This window comes from Vipera berus (assembly GCF_964194415.1).
Source record: "Vipera berus genome assembly, chromosome: 3".
Taxonomy (NCBI): domain Eukaryota; kingdom Metazoa; phylum Chordata; class Lepidosauria; order Squamata; family Viperidae; genus Vipera; species Vipera berus.
In genome coordinates, this window is record NC_138204.1 from 42,596,646 (window position 1) to 42,621,415 (window position 24,770).

The window sequence follows — 24,770 nt, forward strand, 5'->3', positions numbered from 1 at the left end:
CTTTTCATGATGCTGTCTGTAAAATTTAATAGATGTTAGAGGCAGAACCAGCTTGATGTTAAAACTGCAAATTAATAAGAGGAGCTGACAAAAGAAAACATAATTGTATTCATACCTACTTAGAAATTATGTAGCTGCATTAAGTATAATGATAGTATTTCAAGGTAAGCAAAGGTTACAATCCTACATACACTTATCTGGAATATATTCCATATGTGTTTACTTATAACAAATCTTGATAGAAATAATAGAACCTATTTCTGAGTAGATGTGTTTAATTAATACTATTAATTGATTTAGATTCTTTATCCTCCAAGCTTTGGAAGGTTAAGAAACATATCATTATTTGTTCATTTTTTTAACATATACCTAATAACATACCACACATATATATTGATCATATTATTCTTTTTCAATGTAAGTAATATTATGCAAAGTTGCAGAAAAGAGTGATACAGTGATAGCAAAACAAATTAAGGGCACTAAAGGAAATTAACAAAATCTAGCTTATACCATCATTATCTATTGTAACTCTATATAACTCGCTATCCTTGAAATCTATTTTTACATCCATCTCCTGAAAATGTGTTGGTTGGACAAAATGAGCTCTGAAATATCCTCAGGCCCTGGGATTCTATTCTTCTTTTATGTGATACACTTCTTAAATGATTACTGAATTCAACTTATCCTTTTCTTCTTCATGAAAACCTAGTTTCCCTTCTATACAACCAAGTTAACAGAAGCTTACTATCTATACACATAGCCATTTTTCAGTAAGCATCCATTTCTCACAACAGCTGCGGCCCTATCTGGACCGAGATGCCCTATGCACAGTCACCCATACGCTCGTGACCTCCCGGCTAGACTACTGCAACGCTCTCTACATGGGGCTGCCCTTGAGGACCACTCGGAGGCTTCAACTGGTGCAGAATGCAGCCACGCGAGTTGTGATGGGAGTTTCCCGATACACCTCTTCTCTGCGAGCTGCATTGGCTTCCAGTTGCCCTCCGGGTGAGATTCAAGGTGCTGGTAATGACCTATAAAGCCCTAAATGGCTTGGGTCTGGATTATCTAAGGGAACACATGCTGCCGGCATCAAGTTCCCATCCTGTGCGCTCCCACAGGGAGGGCCTTCTCAGGGTACCGCCGGTTAAGGAATGCCGGTGGGTTATTCCCAGGGGAAGAGTGTTCTCTGTGGGCGCGCCGGCCCTATGGAACCAACTTCCCACAGAACTTAGGACTGCCCCTGACCTTCGTTCATTTCACTGGGACCTGAAAACTTGGCTCTTTGAGCTGTCTGGCCAGACTGAGGGGTTTTAATTTTTAATTGGGTTTCAGTTTTAAATTTCAGGGACTTGAATTAATTAATTGTTTTAACTGATTTTAATTTTTGTATGTTATACTTTTAATTTTCCCTGTAAACCACCCTGAGTCCTACGGGAATAGGGCGGTATATAAATTTAATAAAATAAAAATAAAATAAATAAAAATATAGCATCCTGCCCACTATCTTTCTACTAGTATTTCTCCTTTTTTCCCAACCATTTTTCTATTTTTAGTAGACGTTCTAGCAAAGTATATAAATTGATCTACTTGATGTAATTTTTCATCATTTATGAAAAACTTGTAATCACTGACTCAATTTTTCCTGTCAAATACAACTATATTTGTCTTTGATACATTAATTTTCAGATCTATTCCTCAGTGCTTCATTCAATCTATTCAGCATTTGATGTAAATTATTTGATTTCTCAGACCGCAATAAGACATTGCCTGCATACAAAAGTAGGTATACACCAATACATCTTTAACATACCCACAAACATTTCATATATATTTGTCCTTAAATAAACACCCAAAGGGCTTTTATATATCCTTACCTTATTCCTAACCAGTAATGAAACATTTGCTAAATGTTTCATTTATTCTTGCCTGAATTTACTGCAATCATATGCTGTTCTTATCACATGCAGCAGACAACCATCAATTCCATGTATAGGAAAAATAGTCCATAACTCAGGACTATTGGATAGCTACTCTATAAGCAAATATTTTTCACTTTTTCATCTTTTCTCTAAATACTTAACAATTCATTTTCTTTCTCACATTCATAAATAGTTAAGAGCAAAATTTTTGTCTGCATACCTCCTGCATGACATGAAGCCACATAAGACTTCTCAAATTGTGTTCATTGTCATTGTAATATTTCAAATATAATTTTTCCCAGGCACACTTAACAAATTAGTCCCACCACCCAGATAATTTTGTTCATTCTCTCCTGTTATTTCTCTGTTGGTATAAAATTCTATGTTATTTCTCTATTTTATAGTTATGAGGCATGTATACCTTAAACAAGTTGGATAGCTACTGTATAAGCAAATATTTTTCACATTATGTCAACTACAGAGGCGAACTTACCATTTTTCAGTACTGCTACAGCATTTATTACCTTCTTTTCATCAGTGTGTTGTCTTGAATTCTAACATTTATAACACTTGTTTCAGTTGCATTGTTTCACCTATCACCATGTAGTTCCCATACAATTTTCTAAAATTCTCATTCCAGCAGTGTCTCACTTCAGTTTATCTGGAATTATTTCAGTACTTTATTTTTTATTCTGCTTTATTGTACAACCCTTGTTTAGCCTTCTTCATTCTTCCAAAAGATGTTTTTATTTCTAGCTTCAGGAGCAGCATAGCAGATTGAGCAAAACTCTACTTATTGTGGACCTGACAAACTTGGCCGAAATAGGAACTGATGAAAAGTTCATGTCCTTGAAACTCCTTTTGAATTGAGAAGACAAGGATCTTCCATGTTTGGCTCCACACAGATTCTGCCTGGGAATAGATCACAAAATAGCATTATTCAGTGTGTTTGAGAGGTCTGGGGATGGGGGTGCATTCATCTTGCCTAAGCCATGCTCAGCATCTTTCAAATAGGTAATGAGTTCACCTATCTCCCCTGTTGATTACTGTAGGAAAGTGCTTATTAATGATTTCTTTAGAATGAAGAACCTTCTGAAAGACAAGCTATAGTATACCATGAGCTTAACCGTCCAACCCAGATGAAAGATGTTCTGAGTAAATTTAAGGATTTAACATGAATAGCTTTAATTTTTTGAAAACAGCAAAAGAGGATGTTGATTTTGGAAAGTTAAGGAACTAGATGGACTTCAATGAATGTCTTTAAAACTAATTTAAGAAATCCTCCCCTAGGAAAGTTCTGCTGATTAAAAAAATAGACAGATGATAAGAAGGAACTTGAAAGAGAGAACAAAATATTACTTTTGAAGGGGAACAATCCCATTAATACATTGGAGCAACACTATTGGACTATAGAAGAAATTAAGATTATTTGGGAACAATTTGCTCAGAAGTTACTTACAAGGTTGGGTAAGTTGGATACTATAGCAGAGGACATAGAAGAATATCATATTTTATTGGCTAAAACAGAGAATTGAGGCTGATTTGAATGTGGATTTTGAGTTTTTAAAAATGCTGAATTATAGAAGTGATATGAAAGAAGATGTGGATCTGAAAATGGATTTAAAAATGCCAGGATATAAGAGTGATAGAAAATAATGACAAATGGATTTACAGACAAGAAGAGTTGATCTCTTAATAATCAAAGGAAATACATGCACAATAAATCAGAAGAGCAACTCAGAATTTACAAAAAATATGTGTGGAACCAAGGAAAGCTATCTCTGGGAGAAGACAAAGAGAAAATATTCAAGCTGTTCCTGGAAGACAAAAAAGAGAAAATGATAAGAAATCATGTGTGAACTATTTAATGGGACTAAAGATTAAGTTTTTTTAAAAAATGAAAAGATTCAAAAAGTGAATTTGTTGGAAAAGGGTTAAAATATATATGTTATGATTTCTGGTGGCTGTTAATAGGACTTCTTTTTTATCAGGATTGTATGACAATTTAAAAAATTGTTTATAAATGGGGACAGATTTTTCTGCTTTGTTTCTTAGAGAAAAATATGTTTGGATTATAAAAATGATTTTTGATTACATTTAAAATATATGTGTTAATGTTTCTGGTAGCTCTTGATAGATTTGCTTAGTAGGAATGAATGATTTTTTGTAATTTGATTAATATGGAATGAGATATTTTAAAAAAATGAAATAGAGATTGTGTTAATTTAGTCGACTTGTTTATACATGTCGGAGAGAGAGTTATATTTTATATATTTTTTTTTTCTGGGTTGTTTTTATTTCTATTTTTATTTCTTTTCTTTAGTTTTTATGTTTTTCTTAGTTTGTATAACATTTTATCTTTATATTTGTAAACTTTAATAAAATTATTGAAAAAGAAATCATCTAAATTTCTCTTCAGTTTTTCAACATTTTTAGCGTAACTACTGTTTTTGATTAATTCCTGGCAAATATATCTTTTTACTTATATTGTACAATATTTTTGTCTTTCCCTAGTATTTTGCATTATTTTCCACCTGCTTGATGTCTTCCAAATCTGTCCCCTATCTACTGAATTCTGAAGTATAAATTATATTGCTTAGTCCATGGGTAGGCAACCTCGGCTCTTTTATGACTCATGGACTTCAACTCCCAGAATTCCTGAGTCAGCTATGCTGACTCAGGAATTCTGGGAGTTGAAGTCCATGAGTCATAAAAGAGCCGAGGTTGCCTACCCCTGGCTTAGTCTAATCACAGTTTAAACAGCATCAGCCATTGTTATAGCTATTTATGATTAGCAATTAACCCAGGTTTGCATATACAATTTAAGTTGGATTCAGATTCTGAGCTGAGTAAAAATCTAGCAAGTTGTAGTGATCAGTGTCACTACATGTTTTGTTGTTAATCATAACTAAACTGAGCAAAGAAAAAGAATTGTGCTTGAAAAGGATAGTAATCAAGGAGAATATCCATCTCTGTTTTTTAATAAAACACCACATCTCTGCAGCAACCCTTAAATATCAAATTATAAACGAACATTTAAAGAAAGGTGATGATATTTGTCAGAAATAGATTGTTTCATGAAAAGTTTAAGTAGTTCAGTGAAAAAGTAAGCTTTTAACATTGTAATAAGTCAAGAGGGAATAGAGATTAGAGGGATCTTTACTTGTTGACGTAAAAAGAAAATCAATAATAGCATGCATGTTAACACAAAATCTTTCCCATTCATACAGCATGTCATTGGGATCCATCCTATGTTCCCCTTGATAGCATAAATCTTTCCCTGTTGCCTACAGCTCAGTGATTAAATAAATAAAAAATTAACTTCCTTATGAACAAGCAGCACTCTGATCTCCAATTTGTTTATCTGGAGGGCTCATTAATATAACATTACAGCAACAAACAGCTAAAAGGAGTGGGGGGAGCAGTGTCAGCCTGAAAAATAGAGTTGCTTTGAGGAGATAACAATTAGGTTTGGAATGTGCTATCAACTAAGACAGACACAACGAATGATTGTGCCAGGTTGATGAACTAGCACTGTGGATGTACTAAGGTCTTGCTGAGCTCGTCCATTGGGATATAGCCAGCTACAAATAGAACTATAGAACAAACTTGATATGTTTTGATTTAGCTTTTGGCAGTTCTTGGTGAACAGAATATGGAGCTTTGGGTTTATATTACAGGAACAGATGCTATATTGGATTACTATATCATTACAGAAGTGTAATCAGGAATGCTAAGATGGCATAATGGTCACTGCTATCCATTTTTATATGGCACTACAGCCCATAGGACAAAGTCATTAAGAAGTATAATGGGATAAAACAGTTATTTTTCAAATACACTGTTCAAAATGCATTTGTTCTATAGGAAATACGTGAAAGTAATTTAGATTATTGTATTTGTAGAACATGATTATGATGATTGCATAACATTGCCGACTCTTAGTAACCATAAAGATCAGGGGTGTTAACCTCACAACATCACATGACGTGTCATGACGTATCATGACTTTTTTTCCATTGCCGGCAATGGGGTGGGCGTGGTTTTGGCATGACGCATCCAGCCCACGGGCCGGCAGTTTGACACCCCTGATAAAGATAGATTTTTCTTCAAAATGAACTGTTCCTAATCTGGTCCTTCAGCTCTTCCAATGGTGCACTCATCAGTATTGTATCAGAGTCCATCTTGCTGCTGATCATCATTTTCTATTTCCTTTTACCTTTCCCAGCATGAGTACTTCTCCAGAGAGCTAGGTCTTGGAATAATGTGTCTGAAGTAAGATAATTTGTGCTTGATTATTTTGGCTTCAAGCAAGACCTTTGAGTTGATTTGTTCAATGTTCCAGTGGTTTGTTTTCTTAGCTATTTACAGTATCTTCAAGAGTCATTCCCAACACCAAATATCAGAGTTGTCAATACTCTTCTCATCTTACTTCTTCAAAGTTTTGACTGCTAGTTCCTTTACTATTAATCCTAAAAGCAGAAACAAAGGTCATTTAGTCATTTCTTCCACTTTGACTTTTATTACTAGAGTTTCCATATCCTTTGCATTTCTGTCTGTCAGGGTACTGTTACCAGCAGATTGCAAGTTATTGATGCTTCTTCCTCCTTTTAAATGCTCAGCTTCTTACAATCCAGCTTTTCTTAATATATGCTTGCCATATATATTGAATAAATAAACAGCAAATATGCAGCATTGTCACACTCCTTTGCCCTCTTGGAACCAAGTCTATTTCACCATATACTGTCCATATTGTGGCTTCCTGATCTGACCTATACATTCCAATTTTTCTGAACAGTTTCCATGGCTTGATGTGATTGATATAATCAAAAGTCTTTCTTTAATTACTGAAGCGCATAGTAACTTTTTAAAATATTATTTAGCTTTCTCAATTGTCCAGCATGTCTCATTTTCTGCAACCATTTCTAAAAGCAGCTTAACATCAAGCATCACTTTTTCCATGTAAGGCTCTAATTAGCATTGGATGATCATAAGCATTGTTTTGCTAGCATGTGAAATTAAAGAAATTGTACAATAGTTTACACACACTGTTAAGTCTCCCTATTTTGGCATTGTAATGTAAATTGACATCTTCCAAACTGTTGACCACTGCATCATTCTCCATATTTGCTGACATAGGTTACTTAGAACCGTTACTGATTTTAATTCTGTTGTTTGCCATGTTTTTGGTGGGTTTTAACAGAATTAGCAGAATAACAGAGTTGGAAGGAACTTAGAGGTCTTCTCGTCCAACCCCATGCTCAAGTAGGAAAGTCTATGCCATTTCAAACAAATGTTTGTCCAGTCTCTTCTTAAAATCCTCCAGTGTTGGAGCATCTACAACTTCTGGAAGCAACTCATTCCATTGATTAATTGTTCTGTCAGGAAATTTCTCCTCAGTTTTAGGTTACTGTATTTTCCGGCGTATAAGATGACTTTTTAACCCATGAAAATCATCTCAAAAGTTGGGGGGTTGTCTTATACGCCCAGTCGTCTTATACGCTGGAAAATAGTACATAAATCAATCGAGCGCCCCCGTTCTTGCAAAGCAACTTCAAGCCTCGTTAGTCCAGTCCCCCCTCCAACGTGACTCTCCCTTCCCACCCCCAAGAGCCTCTCAGCCCCTTCCCCTCCCCCTTGCAAACGCCAGACCCCAGGAGCTCTTGCATCTATTCCAAAGGCTGGGTGGAAGGAAAAGCCCCTTTCGGCTCCGGCTTGGCTGCAAGTCAGCGAGCCCGGGAAGGCACACCCTCCCCTCTCACTGTGGAGGAAGCAAGGCAGGCTGGCATCTGGCAGGAGCCAGCAGGGCAGTCCTGCACATGTGCGCACTCCCCAGCTGCTAAGGAGCGCTCCTTAGCAGCCGGGGAGTGCACGCGTGTGCAGGACTGCCCTGCCGGCTCCCACCCGATGCTCTTCCCTCTTGAGGCAGCATCCCCGAGGACTCCTTAGGATCCAGGGAGCGATGCTGCCTCAAGAGGGAAGAGCATCGGGCGGGAGCCGGCAGGGCAGTCCTGCACACGCGCGCCCTCCCCGGCTGCTAAGGATCGCTCCTTAGCAGCCGGGGAGTGCATGCATGTGCAGGACTGCCCTGCCGGCTCCCGCCCGATGCTGGACGGCTCCGCCGATGCTGCCTCAAGAGGGAAGAGCGTGAGGCGCCTGCCATGGCTCCCCGAGGACTCCTTAGGAGCTGGGGAGCACGCGCATGCACAGGACTGCCCTGCCGGCTCCCGCCAGATGCCAGCCTGCCCTGCTTCCTCCACAGTGAGAGGGGAGGGTGTGCCTTCCCAGGCTCGCTGATTTTTCGGCGTATAAGAAGAAAAATCTTGAAAATCATCTCAAAAGTTGGGGGGTCATCTTATACGCCCAGTCGTCTTATACGCCAGAAAATACGGTAATTCTTGTCCTGTCCCGCTCACACATGCACATACCAAGGTGTTAGAAGTCTTTATTAAGGCTTCCAAGCCCCAAATAGTCTTCCCCAGAAATTCCTCATGCCCACACCAGTGGCCCCTCAAGGGTCAGCAGGCTAATTGGTTTCCTAAGCCATACCATCTAACCACAGTTTCCTCTTTCAGGTTTCCAACTTTGCCATTATAGTCTCGTCACAAGCACCACATCATGCTTCCATGTTCTGTCAGTTTAAAATTGAGCTTCATTATAAAATTTATCAATGTCTTCTTCTTCCACATCAAGGTTGGAACAATGATTGTCATATTAAAATGTTGTCTATGAAGTTTCATAAATATTATTCAATCATTGATAGCATTATAGCTGTGGAGTGTTCTTGCTATACACTTCCTAAGATAAAAGTAATGCTGTTTCTTTGTTTTTCATGCCCTGAGTAGTAAACAGTATGATCTTCTCACTAAAACTGTCCAATCTCAGTTGATCTCGATTCTCTGATGACAAGTTTTTAGTTATTTCATTTAATCTTTCACTGTGTTGAACTTTCTCCATGTTCATGATACCTACATTCCATATTCCTACTGTAATTCTGTCTTTGTAGCTTCAGATTTTATTTTCCTGTATGGAAACAATAGCAACTAGACATCCTAAATTTAGCCATACCGTGAACATAACTGTGTATATGTGTCAGTCTGGATTCCTGGTGATTTACTTTAAAGGTCTCTGTACTTTGCTTGAAAAGATTTCAGAAGTAGCTTGTCATTGCCTCCTTCTTAGGGCTCAGAGTGACTGGTCCAAGTTTACCCAGCTAATTTCATGCCTAAAGTGAGAATATAACTTGCAGTCTTTCAGTTTCTAACTGGTACCTTAACCACTACAATAAACTGGCTTGCCAAACATCATTGGTACACTGAAAGATCCTCAGTTCTTCCTCAATAGCGTGTCAGTAGCCCATCAGCTGACACTGTAATGTCATTTGTTTTAAGTGCTCTATCAATGTGAGTTTTCTTGGTAAAAATGCAGGAATGCTTGACTTCCGGTGGCGACGCGATGCCGAAGACAGCCGTTTTCGGGCTGCCCGCTCCGCAGCTGTGTTTTTCCATCGTAAACAGCGCAGATCAGCTGTTTAGATGGATTTGAAGCCCCCTCCTCGGGAGAAGAGGAGGGGGTGAGGCCCCAGGTAGGGGTTGAGCTCTCCGGGGCTGCCTGAGCTGAGAGTTTGGGCAGCTGAAGGATTGAGCCCCCTCGAAGCCTGGGTTGCTCCGAGCTGTGCAGCGCCCCTGCTCCGGGATTTATGGAGCAGAGCCAGGCGTTAGCAACCACCCCTGCCAAAAGGAAATACTTTTGATTGTCAAGATGCAGGCAGAGCGGTACAGGAGGTCAAGGTGATGTGGACTCTTATCTTTACTCTCTAGCTCAATGGATTTTATAGCTTTAAAGTGAAAGTGCGCAATAAGTGAAAGTGGGGGAAGATGGCGGCTAAAACTTCTAAAGTTCTTCGGAGTGCGGGGTCTTCCCTGGTGCAACAGACCTCATTGCAAGCTTTGCTTCCTCCTGCACCTCCTCCGGCATTGACGCTTAAGGATTTACAAGACGCTCTTGGAAAGCATTCACAATTGATGTCTGACATGATGGATGAAAAGTTGAATAAGCTGGAGGAGAAAATGGAGGAGAAAATGGAGAAATTGGAGAAGAAGATGGAAGAGAAGTTTAGAGCAATGAGGGTGGACATGTTGTCTATGATTGAATCTGTAGCTGAATGTGTGCAACAGCTAGATGTAAAAGTGAAGGATCTCAGTCAAAAGAACTCTATATTAGAAGCAAAGGTATTAGAAAATGAAAATATAAGGGATAAAATGGACGGAGAATTGAACCTTGTTCAGTATCATCAGATGCAGTATGCTATTAGAATCAGGGGTTTAAAGGAGAATTGTAAAGAAGATTTAAAGCAGCTGATTTCTGAGGCTCTGGAAGGGGTATTGGGCCAGCCAGCATCTGAAATTGAGGGAAATATGGACAAAATTTTTCGTGTAAATTCATGGATTGCAAGACAGAGGAAGTTACCCAGAGATGTGGTGATCTATTTTACAAAGAGAGTAATTAGAGATGAAGTCATTCAAGCTGCTTATGATACTAAATTGGTAGTGGCTGAGCAAGAAGTCTTGGTTTTAAAAGAGATTCCTTCGAAGATTTTAAGGAGAAGGAAAGATTTTGCATTTCTAGTACAGGAACTTAAGAAATGTGATATTAAGTTTAGATGGGAGATTCCAGTTGAACTGGTGGTGACGCATGAAGGTAAAAGACATCGTCTGGTTACTGTGGCCCAGGCACGTGATTTTTATAGCAATGTGTTAAAAGCAACCCCCCTATCATTTTTGGAAGCTGTAAAGGGATACGGCGAGGGAAAGCTTCAAGATGTTGCAGATAGACAGATAGAGGACAATGGTGTTGGAGGGGATCAAGATACAGTTTCATCGGATGTTGTAGGAGGCCAGAGGATGACGCGTGCCGCCCTAAGAAGAGCGAGACGAGAGCAAGAGCAAGACCAGCAGAAAGTTATGGAATCTCCAAAGTGTACTTACAGTGAAGCTGTGGAAGGGGTGCGGTCCAAAGAAGTTTTGGGGGTCATGACAGACGTACTCCAAAAGCTTTGGGGCGTTAAGATTGGTGATTAAATTTTTAAATTAGAATGTCAATGGATTAAATTTATCATAGAGGAGAAAGAAAGTTTTTTTTTAAATATTTAACACAATTTAAGATTGATGTTATTTGCTTGTTAGAAAAGTATATGAGGGTTATGGACTAAAAGTATGTGTTGAACTAAGAATGGGTATGCAAGCTCCTAATTAACAACAAGTTGTCTAATAGACTGCTTAAACTTTTTTTTTTTACTCTTTTTATTTGAACTCAAGGATGATTTGGAAATGCGAGACATTTGGTGTGATACATGCAAGAACTATTTTTGATCATAGTTTAGTTTGGTTGGAGATTATTAAGGTTAATAGAGATAGGCGCTTTTGGCACGTAACTGAGAATTTGTTTAGAAATTAGAGAAAGGTTGGAGAATCTAAATAGTAGGTGAAAGTTTTTTTTCTTTTTTTTTTTTGAAATTAATATGAATAAGGACTGGGATTAAGAAAATCTATTTTGAGTAAAGCTTTTTTTTGTTTTCCTCTTTTTCTTTTTTACTTCATTTGTAATATTAATATTGTTTGTATTCATTTTATATGAGCTAGAGGGAGATAGAATTAATAGTTTATTGCTGATAACATAGGGGTGCTTATGTTTGTTTTTTGATTTTATACCCTGTATTTAGCTCTGGGAAGTCGGGGGGGGGAGGAGGGATTGGGGGAGAGGGATAGGGAGGGTTAGGTAGGGGTGGGGAAGGGGGGGATTAAAGTCAAAATGTATTGTAAAACTTTTTAAATAAAAAAAATGCAGGAATGCTTTACCACTGCCTTCTCCCGTGCAATATGAATTGATGCCTTTACTATTGTCACTGAACTATCTGCCTCCAGTATCTTCCTATATTGCTGCTGCCCAGTATACGTTCCTGCTAGGGCAGCTGAAATGACCTTCCCACCTTGGGTGATCCTTGGCACATACTCCCATTCTTTACCCATCCCTCCCAGACAAAATGAGGTAGCAGAACAGGACTTGGGGTGTGGAGAGTAGGAACACAGATTACTTGTATGCAGTTCCTAAACAGAACAGAAAAATGACCCTAATCAAGAAACTACTAAAGAGACAAACAATCAATCAGACGAACAAATACCATAATCAATAAAATGCCAAGGAGCAAACAATCATGCAGACAACAAATACCCTAATCAAGGTACTACTAAGGAGAAAAAAATCACATGCACACCAACACTGGTGGGGCAAGTTATTGTATGTAAACAGGAAGCAAACCCTATATTCACTAACACTGGTGTTTCCATTTGGTAAGCAACTGCAAACAACCAAACTCAGAGAGTACCAAGGACTCCACATAACCAACATTTATTAAACTTCAATAGTGCAGTTTGCTTGCTTGTTTAGGGTCCTGATCTGTATTCGTAGATAGGGCAGCTGCCTGGAATTCAGGTCTGATCCACTTTTATTTAATTGGCTCTATACAAATAGGATCTTTCAAATGTTGCTACCTTCAGTTATTATGACTAAAATTCTCCAGCTGTAATTAATTGAATGCATCTGTTCTAACCCAGCAGCAACATTTTGACACAGTTCCTTCAGAACTATTCAATTAGTGGCAGTTAAATCTAGGTCAGATTGGATATCTGGTTTGGATATTTTCCAGGTCAAGACATTTAGAAAATAAAAAAGGCAACACACAGACTTTGACACTGTAGTCAGGTTTAGTTATCTCCAGTTTGGGTTTTTTTAAAAAAAACTTGAACAGCCTCTCAAAGAGGAGAAAAAGAAAAAGGCAAGCTGTGGATTTACTGAGAGAGGGCAAAACACTTCCATTTGTCATGCAATTGCTTTAGCAATAAGCATACTGTTGTAGGGAAAATAAGTCAAGAACCATGAACCATTGCATATAGATGATCTGTAAACATTAACAGTACCAAACTTTAGAGTGCATAGCATAATATAATGCAATTTGATTTTGGTATTATGTCTTTTGTAGACACATGATGCTTTGCAGAGAAAAATGATACAAGACACACTACAGAGTGTGAGCTACAGAACGCAGACTCTAATTGACACTACATGATGAATAGATTAAAGCTTTTAGTCCCCAGGCTGAATTCATGAAAGAAAATGGGAACTGAGGCAGAGACAAGAGAATGAAATAAGTGTTTTTAGAACACAACTAAGGCTAAATGAAATGGAAAGTGTATGATTAATTGTCTCTTTAAATGGGGATTGATACTAAGTAATATGGCTTTCAAATTCTAAAATAAATGGAATGAGAAATAAAAGAAAAAAAACAGAAAAAAGAAAAAAGTTAAGACACATTAGAGAGGAAGGAATAGAGCAAATAAACTTATATTTTAAAGTACTTAGAAATTTTTGGAAGAATATTAAAGGTAAAGGTAAAGTTTCCACCGCACATGCATGCTAGTCGTTTCCGTTAGCTTCTCCTCCAACTTTTTGTCCATTATCTCAGCAAATTGTTGTATTTGCTTTTCCATAGTCTCTTGCAGCACATTCTGCAAATCTTTTACTGTAAGAGCTGATGCAGATACGGATGCAGGGGACAATAAAGTTTTCAACGAAGACTGCTGCACCAGAGCAGGAACTTTAGAAGATATAGCCGCCATTTTCACCCACTATTGTTAGCTACGCACTTCCACTTACGAGCTCAGCAAAGTCCATTGAGTTAAAGATCAAAACACCATCTTCACCAAAATCTCCTGCATCGCTCTGCCTGCGTCCTCGTTCTCAAAAGTTCTTCCTTGCTAGCAGGGATGGTTGCGAACACCCTGTTCTGCTCCAAAAAACACGGAGCAGAGGCGCCTCGCAATCCGGAGCATGCCCAGGCTTCGGGGGGGCTCAATCCTTCAGCCGCCAAAACTTTAAGTTCTGGCAGCCCCGGAGAGCTCTACCCCTACCTGGGCGCTCACCCCCTCCTCTTCTCCCAGGGAGGGGGCTTCCAAGCTGCCAAAACAGCTGATCGGCGCTGTTTTCGGCGGCTCTACAGAGCCGCGAGGCTGACAGCCGGAGAATGGCTGCCTCCGGCGACGCCTTGCCATCCGGAAGTCGTGCTAGTCGTTTCCGACTCTAGGGGCCGGTGCTCATCTCCAAATATTACTGGAGATCAATTGTGGGAATAGAGAGTGAACTCACAAAACAAATAAGATTATGATTTAGTCACAGGAAAGAGAAGTTTAGGTTGGGCTGTGTTCACAGCTAATCTGAGATATTTGCCTCCTTGTGTCAGTGCAGCACATCATTCATTTTAGATTTCAGATGCATGGTGGCTACATCTGGAATTAGAAGACATGTGAGCATTTTCATGAAATGGCAATCATGGGGAAGGGATTTGTTTTTAGAAAATAACTGCCATGATAGGTGTAGCCAGTCACAAATTCTTCCACATTTGGTAGAAGATAAGCTAATGTTTTTTGCCAGCAAGCAGCATCTGCATAAACCTGCTGCTTGAGCAGATTGACAAAAGGACTGTTATCAAATATTCAAATACATTAAGTTTGTGACTTAGTTTATTTATTTATTATTATTATTTATTTATTTATTTATTATTTTATTTAATTAAATTTTTATACCGCCCTTCTCCCGAAGGACTCAGGGCGGTGAACAGGGCATATCTTAAAACTACAAAAGTACAAAAGTTAAAAAAGAATTAAATTGTTGCCCACAATAAAAACAATAAAATATATATATAAATATTAAAACCCTAAGTAATTCCCCATCAGGCCAGGCCAGCTTGTTCAAATAAATGGGTCTTTAACCCGCGCCGGAAGGAGCGGAGATCCGGTGCCATCCGGAGCTCAACCGGCAGCTGATTCCACAAAGCCGGAGCGCCCACAGAGAAGGCCCTCCCCCTGGGGGCCACCAGTCGACATTCTCTGACTGGAGGCACCCTGAGGAGGCCCTCTCTGTGGGAACGCACAGGGCGGAGGGGAGTCGACGCCGGCAGCAGGTGGTCCCCGAGGTATTCCGGACCCATGCCATGTAAGGACTTAAAAACCATCACTAAGACCTTGAACCTCACCCGGAAGACAACTGGTAACCAATGCAGCTCGCGGAGCAAAGGTGTAACATGGGAGTACCGGGAAACTCCCAAGACAACTCTCGCGGCCGCATTCTGTACCAGTTGGAGCCTCCGAGTGGTCTTCAAGGGAAGCCCCATGTAGAGAGCATTGCAATAGTCAAGACGAGAGGTCACGAGCGCATGAGTGACCGTACACAGGGCATCCCGGTCTAGATAGGGCCGCAACTGCTGCACCAGGCGAACCTGTGCGAAAGCCCCCCTGTTTACATGCTGAAACTTTTTAAAAACATGATAAATTGCAGTATTGCTTATTCCAGACCATTATGTGCCAATGGGTTGAGTCAATAGATTGTTATGATTGTTCTAGAACCTGATGGCCAATTTTAAGAAAGCATTTATTTATTTATTTATTTATTTATTTTAATCCCATTTATATCCCGCCCTTCTCTGAAGACTCAGGGCGGCTTACAATTTAAGCACAAACCAATGTGCTTAGCAATAGCCTTCATTCTATGTATATGCCTGCTTATTAGGACTTTCGCCCCCCCCCCAAGCGGCATTATTACAAAGTCAGCTTATTTCCCCCAACAATCTGGGTCCTCATTTTACCTACCTCGGAAGGATGGAAGGCTGAGTCAACCTTGAGCCTGGTGGGATGCGAACCTGCACTAATTGCAGGCAGCTTGTGTTACTTAAGGAGGCATTAGCCCACTGCTCCACCAAGGTTCCTTATCCAAGTTATACTGCAAGCCCTCAGTGGAACCAGAAATTATGGACACATACTGTAAATAGTGTCCTTCTGTTTTTAATGTAATAAATACTGGATACCTTCTTCTAGATTTAGGAATTAAAATGTCTATTTCAGAGATGTACTATGAATAGGTAGCTTTTAGTTCTTAAAAAAGACATTTAAGAAGGTGTGGCTGCCTTGCTCCCTAATAAAATGTGATATTTAACATTCAGAGTTTGTCCAAAGTGGAACTTAATAAAGTTCTCTAAAGTAACTGTCAGGCCATTTAAGGTTATTGCCTTTTTATAAAAGTCTATAAAAAGGAAGCCTAATTTCTAAGCAGAAGGTTCTGCCACCAGCTGCAGCCTCCCACAAGTTTTCTTATGCTCCACCATACTAGGCATAGCAGCTGCCTCCACAATTCTTGGTTGTCTGGCATGATTCAGAAGCTGAAGGAGCAGAATGCATATGCTGGATTTAATATTATTGCTTCTAGCCTTGAGAGTGGGCTAGAACGTAGTTCATAGTAGAAAGAACAGAAGAAAACATTTCATGATAAAATGCAGTTTGGGGTCTAGTGGTTGCTTAAAAGAGAGTTGAGTTTGCTTTTAGTGCCTTTAAACAATGTGTTATACAAACTCACACATCTGATTGTAAGGCATCTGTGCAGGAAAGAAGTTGATGCAGTTGCTGAGAAATTACCTTCAAATCTATAGTCAAATAATGGTTTATTAGACTGAGATCAAAGTAGATTGCTATATAAATTAAATGAAGTAGTTGATTAACCTAACATTTCTTCTTTATTTTGACAGAAATAAAAGATAAACATGAAAATGTATCAAGAAAAGTTAGAAAAAAGAGTTTAAAAGGACAAAACCAATGCATGTAGAAAAAGAAAAATATATACAGTTATAAAGTAACTTCTAATCTTCTCTGCAGCAACTAAAAAAAACAACTGTTATCCTTCCGTTTTAAGATTACATTACAGACATCCCTTGTGTCCCATATTCAATCCTTGTTTTCAATCAGCAGATTCAGAAATCACTGTTTCCATTTTCAGCAAGAAGTACATAAAAGTTTTCCAAGCTTCTATAAAAGTATTCCTTGTTTCATTCCTGATCAGATAAGTCAGTTTTGCCATTTTTGCTAAATTTGCCAGTTTTACACTCCATTCCATTAGGCTTTTTTAGTTTCTCCATTATTCTCCATATATTCATCTTGTTGATGTTACCATATATTAAATCAATCTTCTGTAAATCTTTTCCAATTGATTATCATAAGTCCCAGTAAGAATAGCTCCAATTTCATCTTAATATTGTTTAACATTATTTGCATCATCATATAAATATGTCTCCATTTTTTCTCATAAGTCTACCATGAATGGTAAAATGTGTCCCATTGTTTTTCACATTTTAAGCACCAGAAAAACTTACCTTCATACACTCTAAATAATTTGTCTGCTGTCATGTATCAATGATACATTATTTTATTTAAAAAGCTCTTATATTAATATGTAAGATTATATAATATATAATTTACACAATGTAAATTTGAATCTCTTTACCCATATTCTTTCCCAATGAACATCTTTATGTTACAACTAAAGTTCTTAGCCCATTTTATTATACAAGTCTGAATAGAAAGAAGTAAAGATGTTCTGTCTCTTCTTACATGATTTTTGAATAGTGCTGCTACAGTGGTGAGGTTACACCACGGGTGTCAAACTCATCACGTGACATGTCGCAACGTATTGCGACTCTTTTTGCATTGCCGGCAATGGGGTGGGCACAGCTTTGGTCTGATAAAACCGGCCATGGGCCAGCAGTTTGACACCCCTGGGTTACACTATGCTGGGTGGGATAATATAAGTAAATGCCTTCTCTTATAAGCCTGTGGAAGTGAATAAACATACCATATATTCCAAGAACTGCTTCTTCCTCTCAGTAATAATTTGATTATATAACACACACAAATAGATCCATTAAAATGAGTATTGGAAAATAAATCAAATGTGCTATATTTAGTATGAATGAAAATCACATATTGGGTATGTGTGGAACCCTGCAGCGTAGCAGATAGAGTATTAGAATCAGAAGTGTTTAATGAGCACCTCTAATGAAGTAAATGAATCTTTTTGGTGATATTTCACACCTCACTATAAAGGGAAGGAATGAAAGGAAAGAGATGAGTATCTATGGAAGACAGAATGTATCAATGTCCAGTATTTCCAAGATAATGCAGTAAGAAGTAAGACATCTTCTTACTGCAACATGAATCCAAATGCATGTTCTACTGAAAATGCAGTACCTGAAAAGATTACCTTCAATTTTACCTTTAATATATTTATGAACAACTCAAGGCAGTGAACATATCTAATGCTCCCTCCTCCTATTTTCCCCAGAACAACAAGCTTGTGAATTGGGTTTGGCTGAGAAAGGGTGGTTGGCCCAAAGTCACCCAGGTGGCTTTTATGCCTAAGGCAGGATTAGAACTCATTGTCTCCTGCTTTGTAGCCTAGTGCCTTAACCCCTAGACCAGGGGTAGGCAACCTTGGCTCTTTTATGACTCATGGACTTCAACTCCCAGAATTCCTGAGCCAGCTCAGGAATTCTGGGAGTTGAAGTCCATGAGTCATAAAAGAGCTGAGGTTGCCTACCCCTGCCCTAGACCAAACTGATTCTCTTTACTTTTTAAAGCATTGTTTTAAATACTGTGTGCTAAAAATGTGAGATTCTCAGTTTTCCTTTCGTAATAAATAACTATCACCTCAGTAAATGTGGAAGAAAATTTAAATATGTAACTATCACAATGTTTAAGGCAATATTTTAAAAAAGAATAAAACTTAGAAAGCAATAAAGAATTGAAGGTATTTAGGCCTTTAGTATGCAGCAGTCTCAAACAGTGGGATTTTGATGTGAACATTCAGGTTTGTTTTTAATCTATTAAATGTAGTGATTTCATTAGTGTGAATTATAATTAAATATGCATGAAACTCATTTCTCATTAGAATTCTTTCAGTGATGGGAGTTCTTTTTATTTTTATAGGGAAAAAAGAGGAGAGAAGCCAAGATGATCCATTTAAAATGTTCCTAAATCTAGAGTCAAGCAGTCCTTTTAAAGGAGAAGCTAAACTGTTACTATTTTTTCAGGATTATGTACTTTCTAAACCTTAATAATAGTTTTCAGTGCACCTTCAATTTGTTTCATTTAGAGAAAGAAACAATAAAATCATGCTAGATTCTTCTTTACTTTTGTTTCTTATGACAAATGTATTATTTTCACTTAGACATGATCAGGGTTCTAGATCATTGCTGGATTTTATATTTTCAAAATGGGGATTAACAATTATTTGATTCTTTCTGTAGCAGCTCCTTGATATTCTGCTATCTTCTACATTCTTTCTTATAATTGAGCCAACATTAGTAGAAATGAAGAGTTAATCAAGAAAAAATAATAAAGAATAAATTCATTCTTAATTGTGATGGGGGTTTCACCAAGGTTCTCTATTGTATTGATTCTTCAAACAAAGCAATTAATTAATTGTCTTAATTAAAATTAAATTTACTTAGTTTTTCATAAATATATTCACCCCTCCACCCCAACAAACTAAGTGAATGTCTCTATCATGGTTTGTTGTCTTTTTAAAAGCAATACACTAATTTATTTTTAATAACAGGACATTTCCACCAATGAGATATATACCAATTGCAACCCCACTAATACAATCTAGAAATGTTATAATTTGTAGCATAATTTGTCAAAATGAAACACCATATAATTGGTTTAAATAGAATTTTCTGACATCAAGTGTTTCCATTTCAAATTATCCTTCCAGAATTGTTTCAGATGTTCAAGATAACCTATCATGCTATATTGCAGGTTATTGAAGTTATTTCTCTGTTTTAAAGAAATATATCAATACCATTCCTCAAATGTTAATAACTGATGAGACCAAATTCATTAATAAAGGAATTATTGAATTTTATTCCCTTGGAATCAAATGGAAACTTGTAACTAATCCTTTTCCCTAATATATATTTAACATTAATAACAGTAGTAATAGGATTTTCATTCTACAGTTTTAATTGTACAAAATATTATTTTTTGTATTTACTAAACTTATTTTCATATCTTACAAATATTTATCAACAAATAGGTGAACTGTTCAGCTTTCCTCTCAAATATGGATTTGAGAATACTATTACTATAACCGGAGTACTTAGGTTAACTTCCTTTGTACCTATTGACATGTTAATTTCTAATGATATTAAATATCTTAGTTGAAAGGCATTACAATAATGTTTCAAATTCAATATGCCTAAACCGTCTTCATCCTTTTGTTTATATATGCGGTTTGCCTAATCCTAGAATTGTATAGTTTTTGTATACAATATTCAAATATTTTGCATTTTACCTGAGACTTCTATTCATTCGATAAAAAAGGGAGAAAACACTGAAGCTAATGATAGTTTGAATTATATCTTTCTTCCTGCTTTTGGTTTCCTTTCCTTATTGCTTAACCTGCTGTTTAATGAAAGTTCTGGAGAGCTCAAAAGCTTGCTTTCTCATTTTGTCTTATCCCAGTAACAGTATTGCCAGCGTTGATGTTTTATAGTCACAGACCATTAAATTATTTCTGCTCCTGCAATGTTCAGAGAGCATATTCATATGTGCTGATGTTCAAATTACTGTACTTGGAAATGCTGCAGATTTCTTGGGCAACTCACACTTCATTGCATATTAAGTGCCATTTAATGCTTCATTTCCAAGCGTATTGTGTATTGCCTCATTAAACACATCTTTCCATAGTGATCCTCACTATTTAGATGAACACTTTTCAATGTTCTTCTTATTAGATATATTTTAAGTATGTATATGAACTGTATTGTTAATAAACTGGATGCTGTACAATCTACTGGTATTCTGTGAGACATGTATATGGCTATATATGTCATGCAGAGATTCTACACTTCAAAAGCAATCACTAAACCACTGTATATGACATCCTATATTCACAAGCCTAGGCTGAATATATTGTTTCATCAAAGCACTTAGACCAGAACCATACAGCAGAAATGTGTTATCTCAGCCTTAGCTACCTCTAGACATATTCATTATTCAAGCTATTCATTATGACTTCATAAATTCTCCCATATTACATTCCTGAGAAAAGAGATTTTGAACTAGTATACTAATCAGGGGAATGAGATCGGAAGAATTGGAAGCCAGGTGTCTCTTGGATGTGTAAAAAAAATGTATATAGATACATACAATTAATTCAGAAGATTTTAAAGACTAAAGTGATCAAGTCACAGGGCTGAAGCACAGGTATGTTATTCCTGTGACACATACCAATCTCCTGGACTATATATACCTCAGGCCCCAGGCCCAGGCTAGGCCCCATTACTGTTGAACATAGTATTGGTTTGTAATTGTAACACTATATTGATCTCTAACACTATATTGGTCTGTAATAAGGCTACTCGTATTAATGATTTAATTGCTAAAGAGAAGGCCAATCTGTGTTTCATAGAGATTTGGCTGGAACAGGAGGGTGGAGTGCTGCTCTCTGAGATTTGCCCAGCCAGTTTTCAGGTTTGGCATCAACTAAGACTTCAAGATAGGGGAGGTGGAATAGTGGTGATTATACAAGAGACAAGAGAGGTATCCAGGGGACATTCTATTTATCTTACCGGATATGCTGTTTCTTAAGTTGAGCACCAGTAGGGCTCAGGTGGGACTGGTGCTATTGTACCAGCCTCCCTGCTGTGTAGTGACTTCCCTGCCTGAGCTTCTCGACTCCACGGCTGAGCTGGCTCCAGAGTTTGTGGCTATGTCAGCTATGGGGCTGTCCCAAATTATCCACATAGTAGTAATACAACAAAGTTCTACACTGTCCACAATGGAGGAATGACTGGCAAAAATGATGAAGCTTGAGACTTGGCATAATTAACTTTCTTGATCAGAGAAAATATAATATCTACATTTATAACGGATTCCTTTTAGAATTTTTGCATGGAACAGAAAAAATGCTCTTATGATTCTGATTATTAGAAAAAAATGGATAATAGAAACAAGTGAGTTCTTTTGTAATCATAGAATAAGAGACAATTTTGTAACCATATTTATATTTGGAACAGAAGAAATTGGAAGCTGATTCTTTCTACTTCTTTTCATTCTTTCTCATTGCACTTTTGCTTTTTCTTCTATGTTTCTTTGTTCTCTCTATTTTGTATTAATTATTATGTTCTCTTTATAACTTAATAAAATTTATTTATTTTTTTTAAAAAAGAATCTAGATCTTTCTCAGAACCATTTGTAGAACCATTATATTTTTCTCACCAATTTTCTTGTTTTATAAAGCCAAAGTTTGTTTCCATTGTCAATGCTTGTTCTTCTTACTTTCCCAGATCCTAACACTGTCAGGTCCACCAGAAGGAGGAACACGAGTCACAATTCGTGGTGTTAACCTGGGCCTGGATTTCTCTGAGATAGCCCACAATGTACAAGTAGCTGGTGTAGAATGTGTTCCACTAGAGGACCAGTACATTATTGCTGAACAGTGAGTTTATTTGTTTGTTTATTTCTTTGTATCCCACCTTTCGTACTGTAATACTCTTTCCTCCTCCTGTGTGGTCTCTATGTGAGCAGATAAACAAATAACAGTACTTAATATAAATAATGTTTTACCTAAGAATAAAGGCAGAGGTTCAACTGAATAGACCAGTTCTAAGAATATTGTGATTGTCATTCTTAAATTTCAAACACTAATTTATATAAATAAAGTTGTAAGACTACGTAAATCATTATGATAAAATATTATTTTTCAATTAACTGGATTCCTTGGTGTGATTTTGATTAATCCTTACTATGAGAAAGCAGCCATTGTCCAATTCCAATTATGTCTAGCTTGCTTCACAAAATTTTTGCCTTTGCTCTACTGGCTAGTTTCAGTAGAGAAATTACTGAGAACAGAACCAATCTAACTTTAGCCATTGCATTAGAAGATCTCTGGTATTTTAGTACACCACAGAAACTCTGAATTCAGAGATACAAAAGAAATGAGTGGAATCCAACATTATATATCTTTTTCTTTCTCAGCTCAGGAGATTTCATTTACAGATGACTCTGCAGAGAAATTCTATGTGTCTCCTTCAGACACAACCAGCATTTTCTCCATTGCTCTGGGTATCAAGGGGCCAGAACACTGGGCAGATATAGTAAAAAAGTGGTCTTTTCATTACCTATTATTGTGGAAAACATTTCTTTATCTAATAATAGAAAGCCAACAGATATAGAGAAGGTTCCTTGTAAGAGCAATGGCCACTGGATCTCACTGCAGGACCAGAACCGCTAACCATGTAATTGGATTTTTATTAACACTTGCAAAATACATTAGTTATTGTGTCACAGTTTCATTGGTTACTATAAATATATATCAATATATAACTATAACAATAAACTGGAAACAGACTTCAGCAACCCTGTTCTTCCTGTGCAGTTATATATTTCCTTCAGCTATATTTGTTATAAGGGAGATGTTACTGGGAAAATCACATGCTTTTATACAACATACTGTGTAAGAATGGAAAAGGCCTAAAAGAGGTATCATTTTTAACATTTCCTAAGATGAAAATAGGTAAAGGTAAAGGTTCCCCCGCACATGCGTGCTAGTCGTTTCCGACTCTAGGGGCTCATCTCCATTTCAAAGCCGAAGAGCCAGCGCTTGTCCGAGGACGTCTCTGTGGTCATGTGGCCGGCATGACTAGATGCCAAAGGCGCATGGAACGCTGTTACCTTCCCACCATAGTGGTCCCTATTTTTCTACTTGCATTTTTACGTGCTTTCGAACTGCTAGGTTGGCAGAAGCTGGGACGAGTAACAGAAAATATGCACACTTTAATTTGTACCAAAGAAAATAGATTTTAATATCAAATAGGTTAACTTTATTCTTTTTAGGGCATTATGTTGTGGCTAATGGCATCTTGTTCGATCTGGAATTATGTAATTGGGTAGGGAACGAAAACTCCATCCAGTATTCTCAGCTGTCATAATTGTTTTCCATAATTTGGGAAGATTTCAAAAGTTGATTGAGCTTCTGGTGCCCATTTGTTTCTCCTTTGGCTTTACAACCAACATGTGCTCCTGGATGAAAAGGCTGGCTCTTGTCCAGCTTCCTGGTACTCCTCTCCCAACCCTAATAATCTGAGCAGAATCAGTCCCCTGGCTACTCAACTACCAAGAAAAAAACAAGAAAGGTGACCTTTCACAATATTGGCCTACTCAGTGCATCTCTTTCTTGTCAGGCTCTTCTGATATTCTTGCCTCCCACATCTTCAAACAGAAGGGAGAGATGTAATTGGCTGGTGAAGAAAAAAAGCTGATTTTACTGTTCTTTTAAAAAAGTCTGAAAAATATTAGAAGTTAATCTCTGTCCCAAAGTTGACTCAGATGATTCCCAAAAAAACTATGGAGTAATTTTCCTCATTGCCATATTTCCTTTTCTGGATATTTTCAATAATGTTAAATATAATTGGTGCGCCTACCCTTTGGAACCAGCTGCCAGTGGAGCTGAGGACTGCCCCCGACCTCCGTTCATTCTGACGGGACCTGAAGACCTGACTCTTCGAGCCCTCTGGCCCAGGCTGAGAATTCTAATTTTAGCTTTAATCTTATTTTAACAGGGGTTTTGCTTATGCAGGGACGAATATATATTTTTTTAAATCTGTTTTTAACTTTTGTATTTCTGTTTTTTAATCACCCTGTAAACCGCCCTGAGTCCTTCGGGAAAGGGCAGTATATAAATGTGATAAAATAAAATAAAATAAAATAAAATAAAATAATAAAATAAAATAAAATAATAAAATAAAATAAAATAAAATAAAATAAAATAAAATAAAATAAAATAAAATAAAATAAAATAAAATAAAATAAAATAAAATAAAATAAAATAAAATAAAATAAAATAAAATAAAATAAAATAAAATAAAATAAAGGGTGATTTTATTATTATTATTAACAAAGATCA

The 24,770-nt window shown here is 37.3% G+C and overlaps 1 protein-coding gene across 1 annotated transcript in view; it reads left to right on the plus strand.

Moving 5' to 3' along the window:
• The window catches only part of PLXNA2 (plexin A2), a gene marked incomplete at both ends in the record, with an annotated part of 426,608 nt that overhangs the window by 297,445 nt on the left and 104,393 nt on the right, over positions 1-24,770 (plus strand). The window contains one exon of the mRNA XM_081322621.1: positions 22,153-22,304. Within this exon, the coding sequence (XP_081178747.1) occupies positions 22,153-22,304 (152 nt within the window). The remainder of the gene's footprint in view (positions 1-22,152; positions 22,305-24,770) is intronic.